The 23,801-nt window shown below is 40.4% G+C and overlaps 1 protein-coding gene across 1 annotated transcript in view; it reads left to right on the top strand.

The window, feature by feature from the left end:
• The window catches only part of p3h2 (prolyl 3-hydroxylase 2), a 59,239-nt gene that overhangs the window by 22,361 nt on the left and 13,077 nt on the right, over window positions 1-23,801 (top strand). Inside the window, exon 2 of the mRNA XM_063891541.1 lies at window positions 22,938-23,090. Within this exon, the coding sequence (XP_063747611.1) occupies window positions 22,938-23,090 (153 nt within the window). The remainder of the gene's footprint in view (window positions 1-22,937; window positions 23,091-23,801) is intronic.

Genomic DNA, 23,801 nt, shown 5'->3' on the forward strand with positions numbered 1-23,801 from the left:
TCTAATCCTGGACCTCCTGCGTTTCCTTCTTTTCCAAACCACTTCCTTAGTAGTTTAACAGGGCATGGACTCCAGACCTGAACCTGAGTCTCTCACCTCTGTAGCAACAGGTGACATGCATCCAACAAACATCTCAAAATACTCACTCAGGATTTCACAATAGCTGAGGTCCAGAAGCCTCTCTGTTCACTATTTTAAGTGGTAGCTGGCATTGTTTCATGCCAATGTCACAGCCCTGAAAATAAGTTTTAAAGTGAAGTGTCAGAGCTGCCAGAGTCTGAATGTTTGAGATTCTTGGTTGAAGTGATGCTCTTAGCCTGTATTGTGGTGCTTGGCTGAAGAAAACCAGGACTGTTTGTCTCCGTCTGTGTTTGTGCGATGCTCTGCTGACAATGGAGATGTTCAAGTTAGAAAAAAAATTAACGAGAACCATCTGTGCCCTTTTTTGAGGCTCAGATCCCATCATTATTTATTCTCCTGCGTCTGTTAGCTCTCAACCCAAGCTGGGAGATCGGCGTGCACACGGGTTGACGTGCAGATACACACACTCATGTATGGACACACAGAGGCTCGAACAAACCCTTGCCTGAGGTGTACACATGCTAGAATACACACACATCCAGGGGAAGTTGATGCAGGTGGGACACATCAACAAGCAATAACCCCACACATGTATCCTTCTGCCCACACACATCTTTTCCACCTCTCTCGAATCAAAGCTGATCTCAAAATGACTCTTGTTTAACCTCGACAGGTAATCTCCGCACATGTTTTTATTTCCCGGGGTGCTATTTGGAGGAAGGGGCCGGTGTCCGATCTTACGGTAGAAAGTGTGTTGATTTTATTGCCTGTGACCTAGCATGACAGCAGCAGAAACTATTGCCAGGTGGGCCGCCTCGCCGCGCAGACTGAGGGATGCAAATGGAAATATCTGTCTCTAAGTGTTTCAGGATGACTGGTATGGAGGGATTAGCTGCTGTCAGTCATTCAACCATCATGAAAATCAACAAATACAGAAACCCCTTTTTCAAACCCAGCTAGGTTGCTACTGCTGGGTTTGTTGTTAAGAAAGTGTCAGGATTAATTGGGTACCATTATTGCATTTTTATAGGTAGCCATCGTGACAGCCTGTCCATCAGTCAGACCGTTAAGCCGCAGGCTGTTCTCAAGCCTTTTACATTTGTTATCGTTTTTAACTATATTATATTTACCCTGAGGTTTAAAGTCCATCTGCTAATGGCAAAAACCAAAACCCTTTACAATTCAGAGAGTGACAATTAAACAAAACAAACACAATTTTAGCCATGCTTGTGGCCTAACTTGAGTAGTGAGTTGGTCAATTCACAACTTCAGTTCAGACTTAAAATATCTCAACAATTATTGGATAAATTCCTGTGGAATCTTGTATGAAAATGAAAATCATGCTCATCAGAAATCGAAGCCTACTTTGTTGTTTGTTGATTTTCTCATTGAGGTGAAAGTCTTCTTAAGGGACGTTAGAGGCTCAATTTCTGATGTTGGTGTAGGGCTGTGGTCTTTTTTTTTGTTAGAGATATTTACTTTTATGGTGCTTTGTATAACTTCTTTTGTAAAACCCATTCCATAACCATATATGCTTGCTTGCTTCGTAAATTGATCATTATTTTTCACGTTTTCTTCAACTTTTAAAGGCCTGCTATTATGCTATATTTCAACAATATATTGTAGGGCAATATCTATACAAAACATGTCTGTGAAGTGTTTTGCTCAAAATACCAAACAGATCACCAATTGTAGCTCTCTATTTCAGCCCAAAGTGCTGATTCTGTGACTGTCGCTTTAAATTTGAGCTGACCTGAAGCTGGCCATGCCCCTTTGGAGCGCATGCAGCTCTCTGTCTGAAGAGAGAAGTTTTTAACGGAGAAACTCAGCTAAACGCTGCCGTGATTAAACCCCATATTATGTTCCAAACCACATCAAGCATTATTTCTGAAACACTTATTTTCTCAGTGTTTACAAAGAGAACAGTGACATTATATGTATTATATATACAACAACTCTAAGTCCCTCCTGCAGACATCCTGCTGAACACACAGACACAAAGAGGTGATGCGGAGGGGATTCAGCCCGCGACTGTATATTGCGTATGATAGGTTGGGACGTGTCATGTGGATGGGACGTTGCCAGGAGTTCAATGTAAAGCCAGCCCACATTTCCGATATGACGTCATAACCGAAGCAAATCTGGATCATCTTGTCTGAACCCTCATTTTTAGAGATGTGGGTAAGGAGGAAAAGAGAGAGGCTTGTATTTTCTGACACTTTGTGAGTCTACTTACACACCGGGGACACATATTTATGTATAAAAGACAGCAGAAAGTGCATTTTGCATAATAGGAGACCTTTAAACAACATTCTTTCTGAGTGTCCCTGCTACTTGTATCTATATCATACTTTCTCTCATTCACATAAACACTCATAATCTGATGTACACACAGACACTTTACAACACCTGGGCTCTCAGTGTGTGACCACACAGGGTTTTCTACAACAGGAAACAGAAACCAAACAAAGTTATCTACACACAAGCAAATACTGTAGAATTGTAAACAAACTGCCAACATCTGGACCAGGTCGTCCCTTTTTCTCCACCAATCACTGCGTGAAGAATTGAGGCCTGGACATAGTTTCTGCAGCTTACGAGAGCTACGTTTCCCTGAATAGGTTCAATCATGGAGACACAGACTTTTACTCTTTATTTAATTTGGCATGGAATTAAAACCAAATGGACAGACTTGGACTCAAATGAGGTCAATTAGTTTCCATCAGCGTGCACACACATCACTAGCGCTCCCAGTACTTCTAGCAGCAGAGGCTTGAGAGGGGTACCCTCGTAACAAAGAACAATGAATTGCAGAAGTAAAGTGGAAGCAGATTTTCATAATGAAGGATGGAAATCCTTGCTGGAAACATATTTAAGGGAAATACACATGGAACATATTATTGCCAGGTCTCCAAATGTATGATTGTGAAAGATTAGCTTGTATCTAGGTAAGGTTTGGACTGCGCTCATTCTGTAACATTATTCAGAAAGAGCTCCATGTGCTTGGCCAATGATTCTGAAGCTGTAGCAGCAAATATGAGTCATCAGCATCACTGAAACTACAAGCGGGATCAACTCCTGACTGTTTCATTCATGCTGTTCAAAACCACAACCAACATTACACATTGCAGCATTGCAGTCCTACCCTATTATCAACCCAACACACAGTGTCTTTCATAGCGAGATGCTGGTTTCTACCACTGTCGCTACTCTCCCTTAACCACATTTTAGTTTGGTTGAGGCTTTTGATAACATCTCTCTCCTGATTTCCAGATGTATAGTAAAACACACTGTTTAAAGACTAAAGGAAAGAATTTGAGAAATAAAAGAAAGTCTTTAGCTGAGTTTTCCACAGCGGAAATCAAGGTTTTCTCTTATGACTCACCCTATAGCCTATAGTCTAAGGATATAAGAATTTTTCATTGTCTTTTACCCAGAATCAGTGACCACTTTTCCCCAACATTTGTCCAAAGTGGTCTAATTAGTGAGGGTCATTATGCCGATGGTTTATCCGCATAATGTATTTTTTCAGAGAGGCAAAAAGGCTTTACCTTATTTCTATAAAAGGTCATTTCTGAGCTATGGGTTACAAAACAACAAGATGGAGAACTTTTGTTGGAATCAAGGTGGAAAACCTTATTACTCCTTTCAAACTTGACAGAGGTGCGCTTCCTGTGCATTTTCTATCTTCAAAGCCCTTCTCTTAACATCCAAATTCTATCATCCACTCGACAAACTTAGCTTCCGCTATACTCTGAAATGCTCCTGAGTCAAAGAAGTTCCTAACTCCATCTAAAATGTCATTTGAAACTTTTATAATGAAAATACTTTTATTGGAGCTATGATCACATCCGAGTTTCTCTCCATATGTTGGTTTGCTGTAGTTGCATCCAGCTCTGACTGTCTCATCTTAACACCACAGCTCCTCTGTCACTGTTTGAGAATGTGAAGCATGCTCCTTCCTGGGACGTCTCACCACTAAGTTATCAGCCTGCCAACACACGACCCCTGACCTCAGCCTTGTCCAGCCGCTCACAGCCAGTCACATCAAAGCAAAATGCAGAAAGGCGAGTCGCCGTCTGCGCAGGGGGTTCAGCCGTAGACAGGAAGAGGTGGGCAGGCACAGACTTGCTTGCTAACACTGACTTATATACTGACTTTTCTTTCACAAAACATATGTCTTTATCCCTGAGTTTGCAAAACAAAGAGTAATCAACACTTAACTTGATGGCAATGCAGCAAAAACTGATCATTTGGATTTGCCTATTGTAGACATGATCCTCTCATATACAGTACATGACACACACACACACACACACACACACACACACACACACACACACACACACTCAGATCATATGGATCTTGGGAACATGTAATCAATATCATGTGATCTGAAGCGTGGTGTGTGAGTGTGAGAGTTTATTTGGACTGAATTCCAGTCATCATGCTGTGTGTCAAGAAAACTAGATTCATGTAATGTGACAGCAGCAACAGGAGCATGTGGTGTTTATGGAGAAAGCGCAAATCACTTTCCAAGGCCTTTGAAGAGATTTACCTCCACCACTCCCTGGGGGGGCCACAATTACATTTACCAATTAAGCTACAAAGACGGTGATGTTATTTGAGTGGAGGATACCTCGTAAAAAACACTGTAATTAACATTTTTGTGAAAATCTGATTATTTTTCATAAGGCTGATCAATAAATCAATATGATAAGCATAGTGATATAAGACTCGAGATTTTGTAATATTGCATTTGTGTTTTCCATTTCTGGTTTGAAAGGCTACAACACAGTTACGTGATGTAATTGTCTGAACTGGCCTAGCTGTTCTGTTATTGCCTTAACAATCATATTCAATCCACATTAATGATCATTATTCATCAAAAGTCTCATTGTTAATTTATTTGTTCAACATACCAGAGGTCAACCCCAGAACATTACCTTTTATATTTGGTAAGAAGTATCATAATATATAAAGATCATGGTTATCTTTAGATCCCCTAGCCCTTAATATGCAGTAAGGTCTCACAGCAAAGCCTTTCCCAATTGTATTTTAGAGAACAGTGTCTGCAGTAACTCCCCTCATGTTCTCATGTGTGCACACACTCGTATAGAAGAGTTATGATCACTGGCTCACACTCCAGCCGACAGACATGGCCTCTCACACATACAAACAAATTCACAACTTTGAGTTTTTTCGCACACCTGTCCACACACTCCAATTCACAGCGAGTGTGTATAAAAAGCCAGATGAAATGTGGCGGTGTGTGGACCCCCGGCAGGGCAAGGTGGCAAGGTATTTGAAACGGCTCCCCAGAGGGAAGTGGTGTCGGGCTGAAAGAATGTCTGAAATTAGGTCTTGTCAGCTTTTTCCTCCCGACAAGACCTCTGAAGATTTATTACCCTCTGTATCATCACATAATGTGCAGAGTGTAGTTTTTCTCTTAAAATGCAGTCACAATAAATGTGAATTATTGTTGCTGTCACATGAATGTAGTCTGTGCCAAGATCCCCCAGTGGGTAATGTAGAAGTGTGTGTTTTTGCACATATTCATGCAAATCTTTCTTTAGCGTTGCCGCTTAAAAAGATTTCTCGGTTGTTGGTTGGAGGCATTCTATTTCAAGAATGTCCTTTTATCCGCAATAATGGTTTCAGCCTGTCAAGGAAATGTACATCCAACAGTTGGTTCTAATTTGTATTGATGTTTTCATACTTAAATAGGCTTACTTGATTTACCACACATATATATTTCACAGGTATTAAAGGTTTGGTTTGTCTTTGTTTTTCTTTTCTTTATTGGACAACACAACAAAAAAGCCTCCCACTACTGTCCCAGATTTATGAGACGCCAGAGGCCAATCTTAAATAATCAGCTGAACTCGCTCTGTAATGAAAAAACATCCTAAATCAATCCCAGCTGGTGGTGGATGTGAAACAATGCAAATGTATAGCAGGCAAGGATAAGTGTTGCATGATATTAAGCACCATGTGTTCTTTATATTGCTGTAGGAAGAGATGGAGGGAAACACAAGAAGCTTCATGTTTGTCTCTCACAACAGCAGCCTAAAGCGACACAGCTCATATCTTCTCAGCTGGAATCTGTCTTTTACCTCCCGCTGAGTGTTTACAACTCCAACCTGTGTCTGCTTTTCTTGCCTCCCCTTTTGCAGCTGACCACTAAGCTCCTCTCCTCTCATAACGTCTGATTGTTCAGCCCCACAGGGATCTTATCCTGGATCCGGTTGCATCCTCTCTAGTGGTGGTCTCTGCAGGGGAACTAAGATGATATCGCCAAAGGGAGGGGAGAGACACTTACTGTAAACTTCATCTCACCTATTGGGTGCATGGGAAGATTATTCTTTTGGCAAGGAACCTGTCACAGGACCATTTTGTCTTCAGAAAAACTGAACTGAAAGGCAGAGGAAGGCTTCATATGATGGACTACTGGTCATTTGAGTCATGCTTTGTTAAGGATCTGGTTAGCTTAGTCTCAAGCAGGCATACCACTAGCAGCTTAAGAATGAGACTATGGGAAATGCATTCTTCTCTCCTTTTAGGTAATCCTTAAATCATGCAGGCTTTTCTGTTTTGGCTTATTTCCTTGGACATTTCTTGATATTTTCCATGTCTGAAGTATCCTTGGGGGGTTCTCTTCCAGGGCTCAGAAGGCTGCAACTTGATTGATGGGCTGTGTCTATGCTTAATCATTGGGCTGCTCTGTCATTGTTTGATTTAGCCCTCAGAGAAAGGTGTGTCTATTCACAAGAAAAAAAAAGCTTTGCTTGAAGTCTGACCCAGGAAATACTTCTCCAGGGCACTTCAACCGTTTCATATCTTCAAAATCAGCTGGTTTTTAAGTCTGTTAGATGATGATGTTTCCGGTATGACAGCCCCTTATTCATAATCAAATATGCTGGTAAACATTCTTGAGTGACATGGGAAGTTGCTCCTTCATGCTCACTTTCAGTTTTTTCCGATTTGTTTTGCATTAAAAGGCAAATGTTTGATGGCTTCCAATAGTTTCCTAATGTAAAACTCTCCTGTTATTCTTAATGTAGAAATATTAGTGATTCTTGCATCCATTATTTGTTCTCAGATGCATTTCAGTCTCCCAGCTCAAGTTGAGAGTTGTGGGCGTTGTTTATAGCGTGTTAGTTTTTAGAAGTGTCTCATTGTTTGAACACTAGATTGATTTCAGCATGAACAATTATATTTTATATCTCTCTAGGGTATGAAGGGGCTGGACAGGGTGAGAACTGCAGTGAGTGGCTTAATGAATGCTGGCTTTGTCTGCTGTGGCACACACACTGGCTGCCACACACAAACACACACTTACACACAGTTCATCATAGCATACTCCTTTGTGCTTTCTTGAAGACTCTGTTGTGTTTGAACTAAACATTTGTCTGCTTAAGATTTATACTTAAACCTCAGAGCATGCTCACCTCTACTTATACAACCAGTGGAAACGCTGAATGTGCAAATGTTCATATGAACGGGTGACCTCCAACCCCCAGCTCTGTGAGTGGCGGGCTCGTAAATGTTCCTTCAAATGTGCTGGACCTTGTAAAGTTCATCTCAGAAGGGAAATCCCCTCATCTCTGGAGCTTTATAGGGAAACATAGTTAAAGGTCTACAACATTTAGAAGTGGTTCAGTCCTTCGCCTCTGAGATATTGGTAACTTCTGAGACAAACATGTAAAAGGGGCCCTGTTATGCTTTTGGGGGGTTTCCCTTTCCTGTAGTTTATTATATAGGTTTTTGCGCTTGTAAATGGTCTGCAAAGGCAAAAATCCCTAGGTGGACTCATTAGTGTACCTCAGCGATATAGTGTCATCACTATGTAACACTTGCGCTTCTTTTGGTTAGCGCTTCAACTGATTGTCCTTGACAGGCTAAGGGACATCTCTACGTGGTTGACCAATCACAACAGAGATGGCCAGCTAACCCAGTCAGATCAGACTGGGTTGTGGTTTCAGACAGAGGGTGAAAAGAGGTGCTGCAGCACAGGCAGGAAAACTAAGGCCATTTAAATCATTTAATTATGTTAACATGTCACAGAAGAAGCACAAAATACACATATGAACTGAAAAATGAGCATAATAGGGCCCCTTTAATGTAAGAATCTGGCTTTTGCTTTCTTTGGAGTTATCTTGGTATGGTGTCACACCAGCTACAATGCCGATAAAAGTGTTAAAACCTCCACAATATCCATTAATAAAACATAAAAGAATTGGATTTAACAGCATAAATAGATGGGAAAATAACATGTCCAATGGCATTAAATGCCTGGAAGAGCAGCGTACTGCAACTCCTACAGATATGCAGTGACTCTAAGCAAGAAAGCAAAAAAGTATATTTCACACTATTCCTTTAAGCTGTTGCAACACAGTAGAGGTTTCTGAGGAAAAAGCTGCCTGCTGGTTTCTGATGTGTGGGCTCCAGTTCCAGTCTGTATACACCTTCAATACACATAGCACATCTCTACTGAAAGCAAAGTTAGAGAGACAAAACACAACTGTTAGTCACATTTCAGATTTCTGGTTCCAGTTAGAGGGTGTTTTTCCAGTCTTGAAAAAGGCACCTTTATGTGAATGGAAACTGGTGGAGTGTGAGATCAGAGGATTGTGGCGTAAAAATAAGACGTCGGTCAGTGGGCGTGTGCAGCTGTATTTAGAAGTTCCAGAGAGAAAAGAGTGTGTGTGTGTTACTGTATTTTGGGCAGGAGAGAACGTGAGGAAGGTGTCGGGCGGAGGGCATCTAGGCGACGGGGGAGGAGGGAGACATTATAGGTGATTTTCCAGCCCGTCTGCACTACTTAAAACGTACGCACCTTGTGTTTTTGAGGTTTCCATACAAAGCTGCCTTTGTGTGTCCTGAAACTGCCCAGGAAGCAAGATCAGACATGGGAAAGAGTGTGATGGTTGACTAAGGGTACAGTAGCCGGTGTGGTGTCAGGTGGCCTCAGGATAGCTTAGAGAAAAATGTTGTGTAGCCTCTCAGTGTTAACTCCCACAAAGCTTAACTAAGCTGTCAATGGGGATGGAGACGATAATGGAAGCAGTCATTTCTTTCTATACAGCCAAATGATGTCAGCCACAGGGCAGACACAACTACGGATGCACCAAAAGCAAGACCTGTTGCCTGATCCAGATAAGCTCATAATAGATATTAATTGTGTTTTGATAACTAATTTATTCTGGATCATGAGGGGCTGCTCCACAATCTTTCTGAGTTCAGGATGCGTTGCTCAAATACGTTCACTCATATTTCTCTCTAATCCAAGCCAGCAGCTTCAGCGCACACAGCTCAGGCATGCAACAACAACACAGAGTCAACAGTGGCATTGTTATTGTTCTACCACAGTTTTCTAATTGATGGACTGTTTCTGCCTGCTGGGGGTTTTAAGGATAGTTGAAGACCAGTGAAGAAAAAAGTGAACGCTGTCATTCGTCCTGTGTGTATCACTGGGTAATGAAAGAGGCTTTTTAGCAGCGACAGCGGTGAGGCATTCCTTTGACATGACCTTCTAGGAGGAACACACTCCGGCCCAGGGTGGGGCGAGGACAAGCAGAAAGAGGCCACTGTGCTGAGCTGTCAGCGGGACGGACAGATGAGAGAAAGAGGGTTGGTTCGATGTCGAGAGCAAGGAGCAGAGGGAGGGAAGACATCAAGGTGGACAACTTTAACCCATGACATCACATAGAGGAAAAGCTCCCCTCATTTCTTTCCACAGCATGTGCTTAACGTGTTGGCCATGTTGCATGTAATGTACACACTGACCGGCTGGCTGGTTTCCTGCCTGGCATTGCAAACATATGAGTTACAGTCCAGGTCTTGTGTTAAAGTGTTATTTGATTTAGCAGCAGAGCAAAAACAAACCCTTGTCTGGTTCATTTAGCTGAGATTATCAAGCGTCTAATTCACACCTGCCTTGTACAGTAAAGACGTTATGCGGCCTGTGTGAACAGTAAGCATAAGCGGAAGCAGCCTTTTGTCCATCAAAGTTAATGGAATGAAAGACTTAAGGGTAAATGATGGAGAGTTTCATTTGTCGAGGCTGTAATGTTTTCCTGTCCAATTAGTCTCACACTTACATCATGAGCACCCGCTTCGTTCTTGGTGCTCAAGTGTGCATTTCTAAAGATGTGCAAGTGTGTGTGTCCACTACAATGTCTTCCGCATCATCTTGTCAAACCCTACTTAAGTCAAGGGTTCTGCTGTATTGTCTTACAGGGGATCTTTCAGTGTAAACACTTGAAAACAGACATAAGTTATTTTCCAGACTTCCAGGAATTTCTGAAGTTCCTTGAATCGTCAATCAAAGTGTTCGCTGTGTGCCTTTGAAACGATCCAGAGTGGAAGGAAGTGGGGTGCTCGCCTCATGGGGAGGTAATCATTCAGTTAGACAAACTTTCCTACAGTGAATTGCTTGTGCCAGGCATTGGTGCCAATACCTCGCCTCCGCATCGCTTATACAACTATCACTGGCAACACAAAGTTTGACTTAATAGAGTCTTTAGGCATATGCAACTCTCATCATCATGGAAATGTAAACCCAAATCTTCTTCCATTTGTTGATGATTTACATGTATTTGGAAGTACTCTGATTCTTCTTTCCAACCTGATGCTCATATCAAAGTGCCATGTGTTTTCTCAGGCTCAAAACTCATCAATTTAATGGACCATGACTTTGAAAAACATAGAGACTTCATTGTTGATACGAGTAGAAAGACCACTCTGCATTCAATGAAAGTACATCATCTATTTGATGATTTTCCATGATCATGAATATTATCATAAAGGGAAAGCTGAGTGAAGAAAATAGCGAACTTAAAGGAAAAAAATATATATTATTATAGGAAAGTAAAAGCTCTATTATATCCAGCTTTATTTATACAGTGGGACTTCTTCTAGATTTATGGATTTTTCACTTGTTTACTAAAGTGATCTGATTATTTTTATTTGTATTGACCTATTGTTGTACAAATATGAAAGCTGAGTTTTGGCACTAATAACTAAACGGTACTCTTTTTTGTTAATTGAACCAAAGCCAATCTTTAAAATAATATTTAACTAAAGCAGCAGCTCAATAACTATTAAGCTCTTGAGTAATTCAACAGTTGTTGGTAGTCTGTGCTTCGGACGCAGTTCAAGTGGTACCAATACAGTATTGAGTTTTGATACCCAACCCTTCTCATAAATTAAGCCAAAAGGAAGCGAAGCACCCCTTTCCTCAAAGTGTTTCCTGCTGTGAACCATTTACAGTGTAAACGCAAACATGGACTTTCTTCTCTCATCATAAACTTTAAATCATGTTGTGTCTAAACAGCTGAAATGTTTGGCTTTGTTATGTCTGCTCTCGACCCAAAGTGAGATGATTATGTGTTTTACGTGCTTGTTTGGGGGATATTTGCGACAAAGGCCTCAAACCCTCCAACTCATTACACAAATATTGGTTTAGTGACAGTAAACTTTCCCATTGGTCTGGTCAGAAAAATGACTACTGTGTTTAGAGACGAGTAAATATCCTTCCCATTAAAACACTCCTGGGATACGTTCAAACATATAAGTGCTCCTTAAGCAGATGGCTGTAAGGTTTAGGGCCCAGCTGTGGCGCACAAATGTGTTTATAAATCCATAGATTTAGGTTGCTTTTGATAGTTATTATCCTTTTATATTTCAAACCAGATCCCAGTTTGACTTTAATGTGTTTTAAAGACAAGCTTTTCTTTCCATCCTTCAAAGATTTTACAAGCACAGGTTGAGGTGAAACTTCTTTTGTGTTTTTTCTGATAATTTGAGTTCCTCTGAGGTACATTCCTAAACAGCTGTATCACATTGACCTTTCTTAAGCAGACACCCCCCCTCATACTTCAACTTAAAACCATTATTGGCTCTATAAGGATGCTGTTATCACTGTTGCAGATGTTTCTGCTGGAATACGTTCATTGCAAACTGGCTTGAGGCCATTTAGTCCAGGAATGGTTATTTAGGATTTAGCAGGCTAAATGATTCATTTCACTGCAGCTGTATGACATAAGCAATTAGCACTTAAGGGGAGTGACTGAAAATGTCTGGAACGGTGTGGGTGTATTGTTAATTGTATGTGTGAGAAGATAAAAAGAAGTCCAATTTCAGTACTTTGAATTTGTTTTAATGTTTATCAGCTGCCGAACTCTTACCTAACCCTCTGTTTGATGAGCAGGAGCTAAACAGCAGAACTGCAATGCAGGAATGTACACATTTGATTGGCCAATGCAGTGAACTGTGAGTTGAGTTTGGGTTGACTGACAGTAAAAGTTGATTCTGTGTCCTTGCAGGTCTAAACACTGCCTTTAAGATGAGGGAACACTTGAAACTAGTTTGTGCAGCAACAGTGTGGGAGGGGGAAAAGTAATTACAATTGTTTTTAATTAAATCACAAGATAATATGAATGTTACAGCACACACTTTCATTTCATTTATGGTTATGCTTGAGAGTTTACAAACCTTGTCCTCTGTCTCATCCCTGCACATCTGGCCCATCTCGACATGAAGTAAATGTATGAGCATTGCTTTTGCAGGCCCCCACCCCCCCGTATCTGACCAGAGAATGTTGTGGGTTGATGAGGTATTCAGAGTGTTCAACAAAATGACAAGCACTTGAGTTTACACTTTACAGCCTTTAAACTGCTCACTGCACTTAGTTTAGTAACCTCTTGGGGAACAGCTTGTCTATTTAGGACAGCTGCTTTCCAGGTTTCACCCTTGTTGAGCTCATTTTTCCAAATCCTCTATCATTACATGGGTGGTGGTTCTATTTGGGACAAGTTCTGTCACTTTCTGTAGCTCTCTGTAACTGTTTCAAGGCTTGTTTGTGGCATTTTGGATACGTGCTTTTTGTCACAACATCATCTCTGCATCCGTGGCGCCAGCCCAGGATTATTTAAATACCTGTGAATCAAGCATGAGGCCCAGAGGAGAAAGGCATGCAAATGTGCGTTTGCCTTGGCACTGTCTGTGCCCACATCAGAGCACGTCTCTCAGAGTGGCAGGGCGGTCCGGCAGCTCTGACACAGGTTGTGTTTAGTGAGGAGGGTAAGCTGAGGGCTCCCACTGAGTGCTAGTTATTCACCTCTACAGGTGCTCCTTTGAAATTCATGTGAGAGGAAAACTGTACTCATGTGGTACGACATGTAAACTTCTGATGTGTTCAAAGGTTTGCTTTTAATGGCAGGATTTGAGAGTTACTTTGATATTAAGTCTTGTTCAGATTCATGTCAGAAATCACTGATAGAATTCAGATCAAATTAGCTGTTGTGATTTGCTAGCTCAACATGTTTTTTGTGTTTTGAACTTGAAAGATAGAAACATTTATTTAGCACAGATGTTTTCAAGAGTTACATCAACACTGCAGTAACCTTGTGCAACTTTTTGATTTCTATATGAAAAGTACTTTTTCCAGTCAGTTTCCTTTTTGTACACAGAATAGAATAGATAGTTTGATTGTGGCGTAAAAATAAGACGTCGGTCAGTGGGCGTGTGCAGCTGTATTTAGAAGTTCCAGAGAGAAAAGAGTGTGTGTGTGTTACTGTATTTTGGGCAGGAGAGAACGTGAGGAAGGTGTCGGGCGGAGGGCATCTAGGCGACGGGGGAGGAGGGAGACATTATAGGTGATTTTCCAGCCCGTCTGCACTACTTAAAACGTACGCACCTTGTGTTTTTGAGGTTTCCATACAAAGCTGCCTTTGTGTGTCCTGAAACTGCCCAGGAAGCAAGATCAGACATGGGAAAGAGTGTGATGGTTGACTAAGGGTACAGTAGCCGGTGTGGTGTCAGGTGGCCTCAGGATAGCTTAGAGAAAAATGTTGTGTAGCCTCTCAGTGTTAACTCCCACAAAGCTTAACTAAGCTGTCAATGGGGATGGAGACGATAATGGAAGCAGTCATTTCTTTCTATACAGCCAAATGATGTCAGCCACAGGGCAGACACAACTACGGATGCACCAAAAGCAAGACCTGTTGCCTGATCCAGATAAGCTCATAATAGATATTAATTGTGTTTTGATAACTAATTTATTCTGGATCATGAGGGGCTGCTCCACAATCTTTCTGAGTTCAGGATGCGTTGCTCAAATACGTTCACTCATATTTCTCTCTAATCCAAGCCAGCAGCTTCAGCGCACACAGCTCAGGCATGCAACAACAACACAGAGTCAACAGTGGCATTGTTATTGTTCTACCACAGTTTTCTAATTGATGGACTGTTTCTGCCTGCTGGGGGTTTTAAGGATAGTTGAAGACCAGTGAAGAAAAAAGTGAACGCTGTCATTCGTCCTGTGTGTATCACTGGGTAATGAAAGAGGCTTTTTAGCAGCGACAGCGGTGAGGCATTCCTTTGACATGACCTTCTAGGAGGAACACACTCCGGCCCAGGGTGGGGCGAGGACAAGCAGAAAGAGGCCACTGTGCTGAGCTGTCAGCGGGACGGACAGATGAGAGAAAGAGGGTTGGTTCGATGTCGAGAGCAAGGAGCAGAGGGAGGGAAGACATCAAGGTGGACAACTTTAACCCATGACATCACATAGAGGAAAAGCTCCCCTCATTTCTTTCCACAGCATGTGCTTAACGTGTTGGCCATGTTGCATGTAATGTACACACTGACCGGCTGGCTGGTTTCCTGCCTGGCATTGCAAACATATGAGTTACAGTCCAGGTCTTGTGTTAAAGTGTTATTTGATTTAGCAGCAGAGCAAAAACAAACCCTTGTCTGGTTCATTTAGCTGAGATTATCAAGCGTCTAATTCACACCTGCCTTGTACAGTAAAGACGTTATGCGGCCTGTGTGAACAGTAAGCATAAGCGGAAGCAGCCTTTTGTCCATCAAAGTTAATGGAATGAAAGACTTAAGGGTAAATGATGGAGAGTTTCATTTGTCGAGGCTGTAATGTTTTCCTGTCCAATTAGTCTCACACTTACATCATGAGCACCCGCTTCGTTCTTGGTGCTCAAGTGTGCATTTCTAAAGATGTGCAAGTGTGTGTGTCCACTACAATGTCTTCCGCATCATCTTGTCAAACCCTACTTAAGTCAAGGGTTCTGCTGTATTGTCTTACAGGGGATCTTTCAGTGTAAACACTTGAAAACAGACATAAGTTATTTTCCAGACTTCCAGGAATTTCTGAAGTTCCTTGAATCGTCAATCAAAGTGTTCGCTGTGTGCCTTTGAAACGATCCAGAGTGGAAGGAAGTGGGGTGCTCGCCTCATGGGGAGGTAATCATTCAGTTAGACAAACTTTCCTACAGTGAATTGCTTGTGCCAGGCATTGGTGCCAATACCTCGCCTCCGCATCGCTTATACAACTATCACTGGCAACACAAAGTTTGACTTAATAGAGTCTTTAGGCATATGCAACTCTCATCATCATGGAAATGTAAACCCAAATCTTCTTCCATTTGTTGATGATTTACATGTATTTGGAAGTACTCTGATTCTTCTTTCCAACCTGATGCTCATATCAAAGTGCCATGTGTTTTCTCAGGCTCAAAACTCATCAATTTAATGGACCATGACTTTGAAAAACATAGAGACTTCATTGTTGATATGAGTAGAAAAACCACTCTGCATTCAATGAGAGTACATCATCTATTTGCTGATTTTCCATGATCATGAATATTATCATAAAGGGAAAGCTGAGTGAAGAAAATAGCGAACTTAAAGGAAAAAAATATATATTATTATAGGAAAGTAAAAGCTCTATTATATCCAGCTTTATTTATACAGTGGGACTTCTTCTAGATTTATGGATTTTTCACTTGTTTACTAAAGTGATCTGATTATTTTTATTTGTATTGACCTATTGTTGTACAAATATGAAAGCTGAGTTTTGGCACTAATAACTAAACGGTACTCTTTTTTGTTAATTGAACCAAAGCCAATCTTTAAAATAATATTTAACTAAAGCAGCAGCTCAATAACTATTAAGCTCTTGAGTAATTCAACAGTTGTTGGTAGTCTGTGCTTCGGACGCAGTTCAAGTGGTACCAATACAGTATTGAGTTTTGATACCCAACCCTTCTCATAAATTAAGCCAAAAGGAAGCGAAGCACCCCTTTCCTCAAAGTGTTTCCTGCTGTGAACCATTTACAGTGTAAACGCAAACATGGACTTTCTTCTCTCATCATAAACTTTAAATCATGTTGTGTCTAAACAGCTGAAATGTTTGGCTTTGTTATGTCTGCTCTCGACCCAAAGTGAGATGATTATGTGTTTTACGTGCTTGTTTGGGGGATATTTGCGACAAAGGCCTCAAACCCTCCAACTCATTACACAAATATTGGTTTAGTGACAGTAAACTTTCCCATTGGTCTGGTCAGAAAAATGACTACTGTGTTTAGAGACGAGTAAATATCCTTCCCATTAAAACACTCCTGGGATACGTTCAAACATATAAGTGCTCCTTAAGCAGATGGCTGTAAGGTTTAGGGCCCAGCTGTGGCGCACAAATGTGTTTATAAATCCATAGATTTAGGTTGCTTTTGATAGTTATTATCCTTTTATATTTCAAACCAGATCCCAGTTTGACTTTAATGTGTTTTAAAGACAAGCTTTTCTTTCCATCCTTCAAAGATTTTACAAGCACAGGTTGAGGTGAAACTTCTTTTGTGTTTTTTCTGATAATTTGAGTTCCTCTGAGGTACATTCCTAAACAGCTGTATCACATTGACCTTTCTTAAGCAGACACCCCCCCTCATACTTCAACTTAAAACCATTATTGGCTCTATAAGGATGCTGTTATCACTGTTGCAGATGTTTCTGCTGGAATACGTTCATTGCAAACTGGCTTGAGGCCATTTAGTCCAGGAATGGTTATTTAGGATTTAGCAGGCTAAATGATTCATTTCACTGCAGCTGTATGACATAAGCAATTAGCACTTAAGGGGAGTGACTGAAAATGTCTGGAACGGTGTGGGTGTATTGTTAATTGTATGTGTGAGAAGATAAAAAGAAGTCCAATTTCAGTACTTTGAATTTGTTTTAATGTTTATCAGCTGCCGAACTCTTACCTAACCCTCTGTTTGATGAGCAGGAGCTAAACAGCAGAACTGCAATGCAGGAATGTACACATTTGATTGGCCAATGCAGTGAACTGTGAGTTGAGTTTGGGTTGACTGACAGTAAAAGTTGATTCTGTGTCCTTGCAGGTCTAAACACTGCCTTTAAGATGAGGGAACACTTGAAACTAGTTTGTGCAGCAACAGTGTGGGAGGGGGAAAAGTAATTACAATTGTTTTTAATTAAATCACAAGATAATATGAATGTTACAGCACACACTTTCATTTCATTTATGGTTATGCTTGAGAGTTTACAAACCTTGTCCTCTGTCTCATCCCTGCACATCTGGCCCATCTCGACATGAAGTAAATGTATGAGCATTGCTTTTGCAGGCCCCCACCCCCCGTATCTGACCAGAGAATGTTGTGGGTTGATGAGGTATTCAGAGTGTTCAACAAAATGACAAGCACTTGAGTTTACACTTTACAGCCTTTAAACTGCTCACTGCACTTAGTTTAGTAACCTCTTGGGGAACAGCTTGTCTATTTAGGACAGCTGCTTTCCAGGTTTCACCCTTGTTGAGCTCATTTTTCCAAATCCTCTATCATTACATGGGTGGTGGTTCTATTTGGGACAAGTTCTGTCACTTTCTGTAGCTCTCTGTAACTGTTTCAAGGCTTGTTTGTGGCATTTTGGATACGTGCTTTTTGTCACAACATCATCTCTGCATCCGTGGCGCCAGCCCAGGATTATTTAAATACCTGTGAATCAAGCATGAGGCCCAGAGGAGAAAGGCATGCAAATGTGCGTTTGCCTTGGCACTGTCTGTGCCCACATCAGAGCACGTCTCTCAGAGTGGCAGGGCGGTCCGGCAGCTCTGACACAGGTTGTGTTTAGTGAGGAGGGTAAGCTGAGGGCTCCCACTGAGTGCTAGTTATTCACCTCTACAGGTGCTCCTTTGAAATTCATGTGAGAGGAAAACTGTACTCATGTGGTACGACATGTAAACTTCTGATGTGTTCAAAGGTTTGCTTTTAATGGCAGGATTTGAGAGTTACTTTGATATTAAGTCTTGTTCAGATTCATGTCAGAAATCACTGATAGAATTCAGATCAAATTAGCTGTTGTGATTTGCTAGCTCAACATGTTTTTTGTGTTTTGAACTTGAAAGATAGAAACATTTATTTAGCACAGATGTTTTCAAGAGTTACATCAACACTGCAGTAACCTTGTGCAACTTTTTGATTTCTATATGAAAAGTACTTTTTCCAGTCAGTTTCCTTTTTGTACACAGAATAGAATAGATAGTTTGCCTGTTTAAATGCATGGTATACATGTAGGTACCTCCAGCAGCAAGGTAGTCTGCTATTCAATCCCTGAAATCCTTGTGTCAGACCATTTTGGACGTTGATAAGCAAAATAACGAGCACTGTAAAAATATATGTCGAAGTGGCTAACACTGACTAAGGTTTTCACTGAAAAATAATGACTTTCTTAGTATCCACTTTCTCCTCTTTGGCAGACAAGGCATGAACCTTTTTGATTTACCCACTCCCAACTGTTTCTAGGCTGCATTGTTTTGCAATACACTGTTCAGTATGATGGCAATCTCACTTTAAAGAAGCCCATGATTGATTTCTGCTCTCTCATGAGAGGGTGTTTCAACCTTTCACTCTGGTGGATATATGAGCATCTGTTTTCAATCCAGAAGCTTGGAGTATTTTGTGTTTTTTTGACAGTTTGATACAGTACTCCCAGAAATCATCCATATTGAATTATCCAGCTCCATAATATAGTAGTGCCTGTCCATCTTGTATGTGTGGGCTCAGCTTTTAATGATTGTAAATCTATCACCCAAGTGTTAGTCATGCAATGAAACACTCAGTATATATATATTGTTCTTAATTTCTGCCCAAATGCTCCAGATAACTCCTGAACAGATAAGGTTTTCTTTTATTCAAGTAATTTTAGCTATGATTGTGAAATCCTGTCAATAAAGGAAAAAAGCCTTCAATCTTTTCACAACTTTTGGGATTTCTTTTCCCCAGGCAATAGATATTACAGTAGACAAGAACAGCTTTGTGTGTGACCAGCACTGTGACCTACATTTGACCCTGTCCATAGCCCATTTTTTTCATCAGCTTAAGGGAAGCCAGGTCCAGAAGAGGTGGAGGCAGGTGAGTTCACGTCTGCTGAGTCTCCCAAAGACATATCAGCAGATAATAATCAAATCCAGTTAAGCCAGGTCGATAATAGTGTCTTTAAGGAGGATGTTTTCCACGACTAACCTTAGGGAGACTTTGTCAGGAATGCAGCAGCAGAGGCAACGTGATAGAGCTGTGTTCTGTGTTTGAGGTTGCGCCATCACTTACACCCCCAGATCCACTTAAAATGATTTCATCAGCGTTTTATTGCATTCCACGATTTATTGTGTGCTCAGTTGTTGCAACTGAGTTTTCGGTTTAATCAGCTTTTCTAAATGTGCAATCTATTGCTACTTTTTCTGATTGTGATTTACCTCTGCATTTTTCGTAACAACTCAGTTGGCAAACTGGTTTTGATTTGAGTGTTTTATTCTTAGAAATACACAAGGGAGAAAGTAGTTGTTTGTTCATTATCTGTCAGCCAGCATTTTAATAAATACAAGTCCTCAAAACTGCCGTTGGTCGTTCATCATCCCCAATTAATATCAATTGTACTGTAAGTATAACAGCATAGGAATGCCCACTTTAAGTATTTAATGCATGGCATGAGGAATATGAACTGCTCTTGGAATTTTGTGATCATTCACAGAATACAAGTTAACCTTGTTTAGAGTTGTGCATTATTCAGCTTTTATATACAGTATTTAATTAAATGCGTCATGCAGTGCACATGCACAGGACTTAATATGTGCCACCCACCTTTCCTATAGTCGTCATGGTATGTCTCCCGGTGGCTCCAGCCAGGTGATCTGACCAGGAATGCACCCGACGCCACTGCAACTCTTTGGCCTTTCACGGGTAACCAAGCATGTCCAGCTGGGCTTTTCGCTCCTGCCTCTTCAAATACCACATGAAAGAGACCCAGTTGTGTCTCACAGGAGAGTCCTTCTTCATAAGGAACTGGGTTGTTTGTGGGAAACAGAATTTCTGCTTCTTCCATCAGAACAGTAGTTCAGTGTCTGTTTTATTATGCATTGTGCAGCCTTTGTGGAAACAGTTTTCCTCTTTGTGCTTTGTTTTTGTATCAACTTCAACTTCTGTACATTCAGCTGTGTACAGATTTCCCAGATTTCTTGGATAAATGTGTGAATTCCCAAGCTTTATCTTGCCAATTCACCTCATAAACCCCCCCAAACAGAACTAAAGTATTCATAACAACAAATGTCTTTCCTGGCAGACATGGATCAGTGCTGAGTGTCATAACAGAGGCTGGGTGTGTTGAGAAGCTCTCTCAGCCTGTTGTGGTTTTGGCAGCCATGCCAGACTGACCTTCTCAACTGTAAAACACTGGAATCTGCTTCACATTTGCACCTGTTGGGACCATGAAGGATCTAAACAAATGTGATCAGATGTCTCTGAGTTACTGTGACTGAGAGGCGTTGCTGCAAATATTTCACAAGAGAGCAAGCTCCGTCTACTCTCACCTCTCTGTGTCTTGTCTGCATCTTATTTTCTCGTCCTGTCATCCTCCTTCTGTATCGTGCTCAACTCACATTTTTCCCAGTTCAGTTGCTATCAAACACATCATAACTCTACTGGTTTCTAGTTTCAGTTGTCAGTACTTTATGCTCTAGGACAGGAGTGCCCAAACTACGGCCCGGGAGCCAAATGCGGCCCGTAGGGCATTTTGAATCGGCCCTCTGCAAATTCTAAAAGTATAATGGAATGTAGCCCACAAATTAAACATTTGCGTATCTTATATTGTACTTCTCAAATATATATGTTATATGTAAAACATTTTCTAACAAACCTTAGTTGATAAAAAAAACCCAATAACTTATTTCTATAACAAGCTTGAAATGTAACCTTCATATTTACTCATTATCAGCAATCTGAGGCTTCTGTTTTAAGGAATGCGCTGCCAACAAAATAAATGAAACCCTAAAGACAGACGGGATGTAGGCTGTTTTTTTCTGAAAGCATTTTCAAGTATCGCGCATTATTCACCTACATTTGATTTGTTTTGCTAACTTATAACTTAACTTTTGAGACAATTTTCACCTCTATAAGTGGCCCAGCTCGTATGTTTCTGTATGTGGCCCTCGGTGAAAAAAGTTTGGACGCCCCTGCTCTAGGAGATTAAAATGCAACAAATGTCACATGGCAGCATACATCTTCGACTTATTCTCTCTTGAGTGTTGTAAACTGGCTGTGTTGAGTATGTCGTACTGTGCAGTAAAAGACTATTGTGTAAGGTTGTTATGTAAGTTGACCTATTTTGAGGCTCAAGTATGATCTCAGGATCTTGTCTTCTGATCTTATGGTGGCTTTTGGTCGTAGTTGTTCTGAAACGATCTGTGTTTTTAGGGATAAGCATCATCTTAAATCTACAAGAAACAAGCTTGCACCAGACATCTGGGATCTCTAAGCAAAGTATTTTTTGGTTGAGAGAACTTGTGTTGTGTAATACCAGAGCGTAACGGTCTATATATCTGACATGTTAGAGGAAAGCAGTGGTAATGATTGGGCAGAGGCTTATTGTGTTACTTGTAATAAATGTTTCCACTTCCTTAATTGTGGTAGTATTGTTAAATAGTTTGTTTTGAAATATATTTGAAATGGAAGTGAATTTGTCTTGCTCTGTTGACATACAAACGTCAACATATTCTTTATATTCTTTTTTATCGATTCGACATTTGATCTACTGCTAAAATTATTAGTCGATTAATCAATAAGTAAAGAAAATAAACATTTCAGGACATCACTGTGGTCACTAGGGACCTGTTGCTGATATTTGAATAAACATGTAAAAAGATGTGGTATTTTATCTAAAGCCATATCAAAAAGTTACATGTTACTTTTTAACAAAGCTTCATGTGTCTCACTGACTTCTGTTTGTTATTTGCATGTCCCCTTTATGGTTTAAATTAAACAATAAATATATATTTCAAATGACCTTCCATGCATAGCGTACATCAACTTTAGTATATAAAACATATTCACACATATTCAAAAGTACTTTTTCCATTTGTGTTATTTTATTTGTCAATCATGTGAGAGCTGCTCTGCTCTATATCCTTTTTAATCTTAAGACATGTTCTGCACTGTATCAGTATTACTCGCACGTCTCTTATCTAGCCCTCAGCTGTGTTTATGCTGGATACATTTCTCAGAAAGAGGATGGGAGGTCTGTTATTTTATTCAAATACTCCCTTACTTTCACGAAGTTCAAATGCTTCAAGTGCAGAGACCTCATCCATCACATTAGTTGCTATGATGAGGGCTTTTTTTAATGACAGGATGTAGATGGAAACGGTTTGTGGCCATAAATCTTTTTCATTTTTCCTCTTTCCAATTAATTCAATTCAGAAATATTACTTCCTTGAAGTTGATTCCAAATAACTTGCCAATAGGAAACACTTGAATGCACCCTCGTATTTAAGTCTGTTTCGTTGTCCAAAAAACACTACAGAAAAACATCTGCAGATTGTCTGTCTGTTTTTCTTATTTTAAAACTCGTTTCAAATGTTTTCATAATTTTTGTAACACATTTCAAAACTCCTTAAGAAAACATTTGCTTCATCAAATTACAAACTCATTTATTTTGTGTAGTTTTTGTCATTAATGACTAACATCGCTTTTTCCTTCTCTCTCTGTTTCTCTCTTTAGTTGAAGCAGCCTGACAAGGCAGCAGCGGCGGCTCACACTTATTTCCAGGCCAACCCAGAGCATGTGGAGATGAGTCAGAACCTGGAGCAGTACAAAGACCTGAAGGGTGTCGAAGAGGACCACTTTGTGGACCGAGAAGCCCGGCCTCACCAGGTAAGATCTAGAACAGTGTTAACTGTTATTTATTCTAGTCTATTTCATCGCTTTTATTTGTTATACCTTACCTTCTAGCCTTGACAATCATACCTGATAACGTTTAAGATAATACATTTAACCTTTTGCCATTCTTTTTTCTATCATAGCCAAAATGTCTAGATTCTTTTTGTGCTTCTCATCTTTCCTAAAAGGAAATGACAGCTTTGTCACTGACAGTATGGAGGAGCCTTTGTGGTAATGGCCTGACTGGAAACCTCTTTAGACATTTAAGTGCTATCCTGCTGTTAAACCCTGAATGCCGTACAGTTTTGGATCCTTTGTGCTCTCATTTATGTACAGAAACATATCTCTCTTTGTCAAGCTCCAACATGTTTACCTTCTCAGAGAAGCTCAACAGATATAACAACTGCAATATCTTATTTATTCCAACTTATCCTCAATTTCTGTGTCTTTTTTTTAACTTTCCAATCCAAACCAACATTTATTCAGGGACCATAAATACATATTGATCCTTTTTTGAAAGTATTCATAAAGTATGGAAACTGGGAATCCTGTCTGACTGGCAGACATTCAGGCTAAGCCATACCCTGCTCCTTCTGTTTATCCCAAACAAATGATCGTGCATGCTGTAGGAATAATGATGTGCACCAGAGGTCCTGTTAAACTTTTATGAACTGGCTACAGGTTTACTTTAAAAGTGAAAACAAA

The sequence above is a fragment of the Eleginops maclovinus genome, chromosome 9 (assembly GCF_036324505.1).
Source record: "Eleginops maclovinus isolate JMC-PN-2008 ecotype Puerto Natales chromosome 9, JC_Emac_rtc_rv5, whole genome shotgun sequence".
NCBI lineage: Eukaryota > Metazoa > Chordata > Actinopteri > Perciformes > Eleginopidae > Eleginops > Eleginops maclovinus.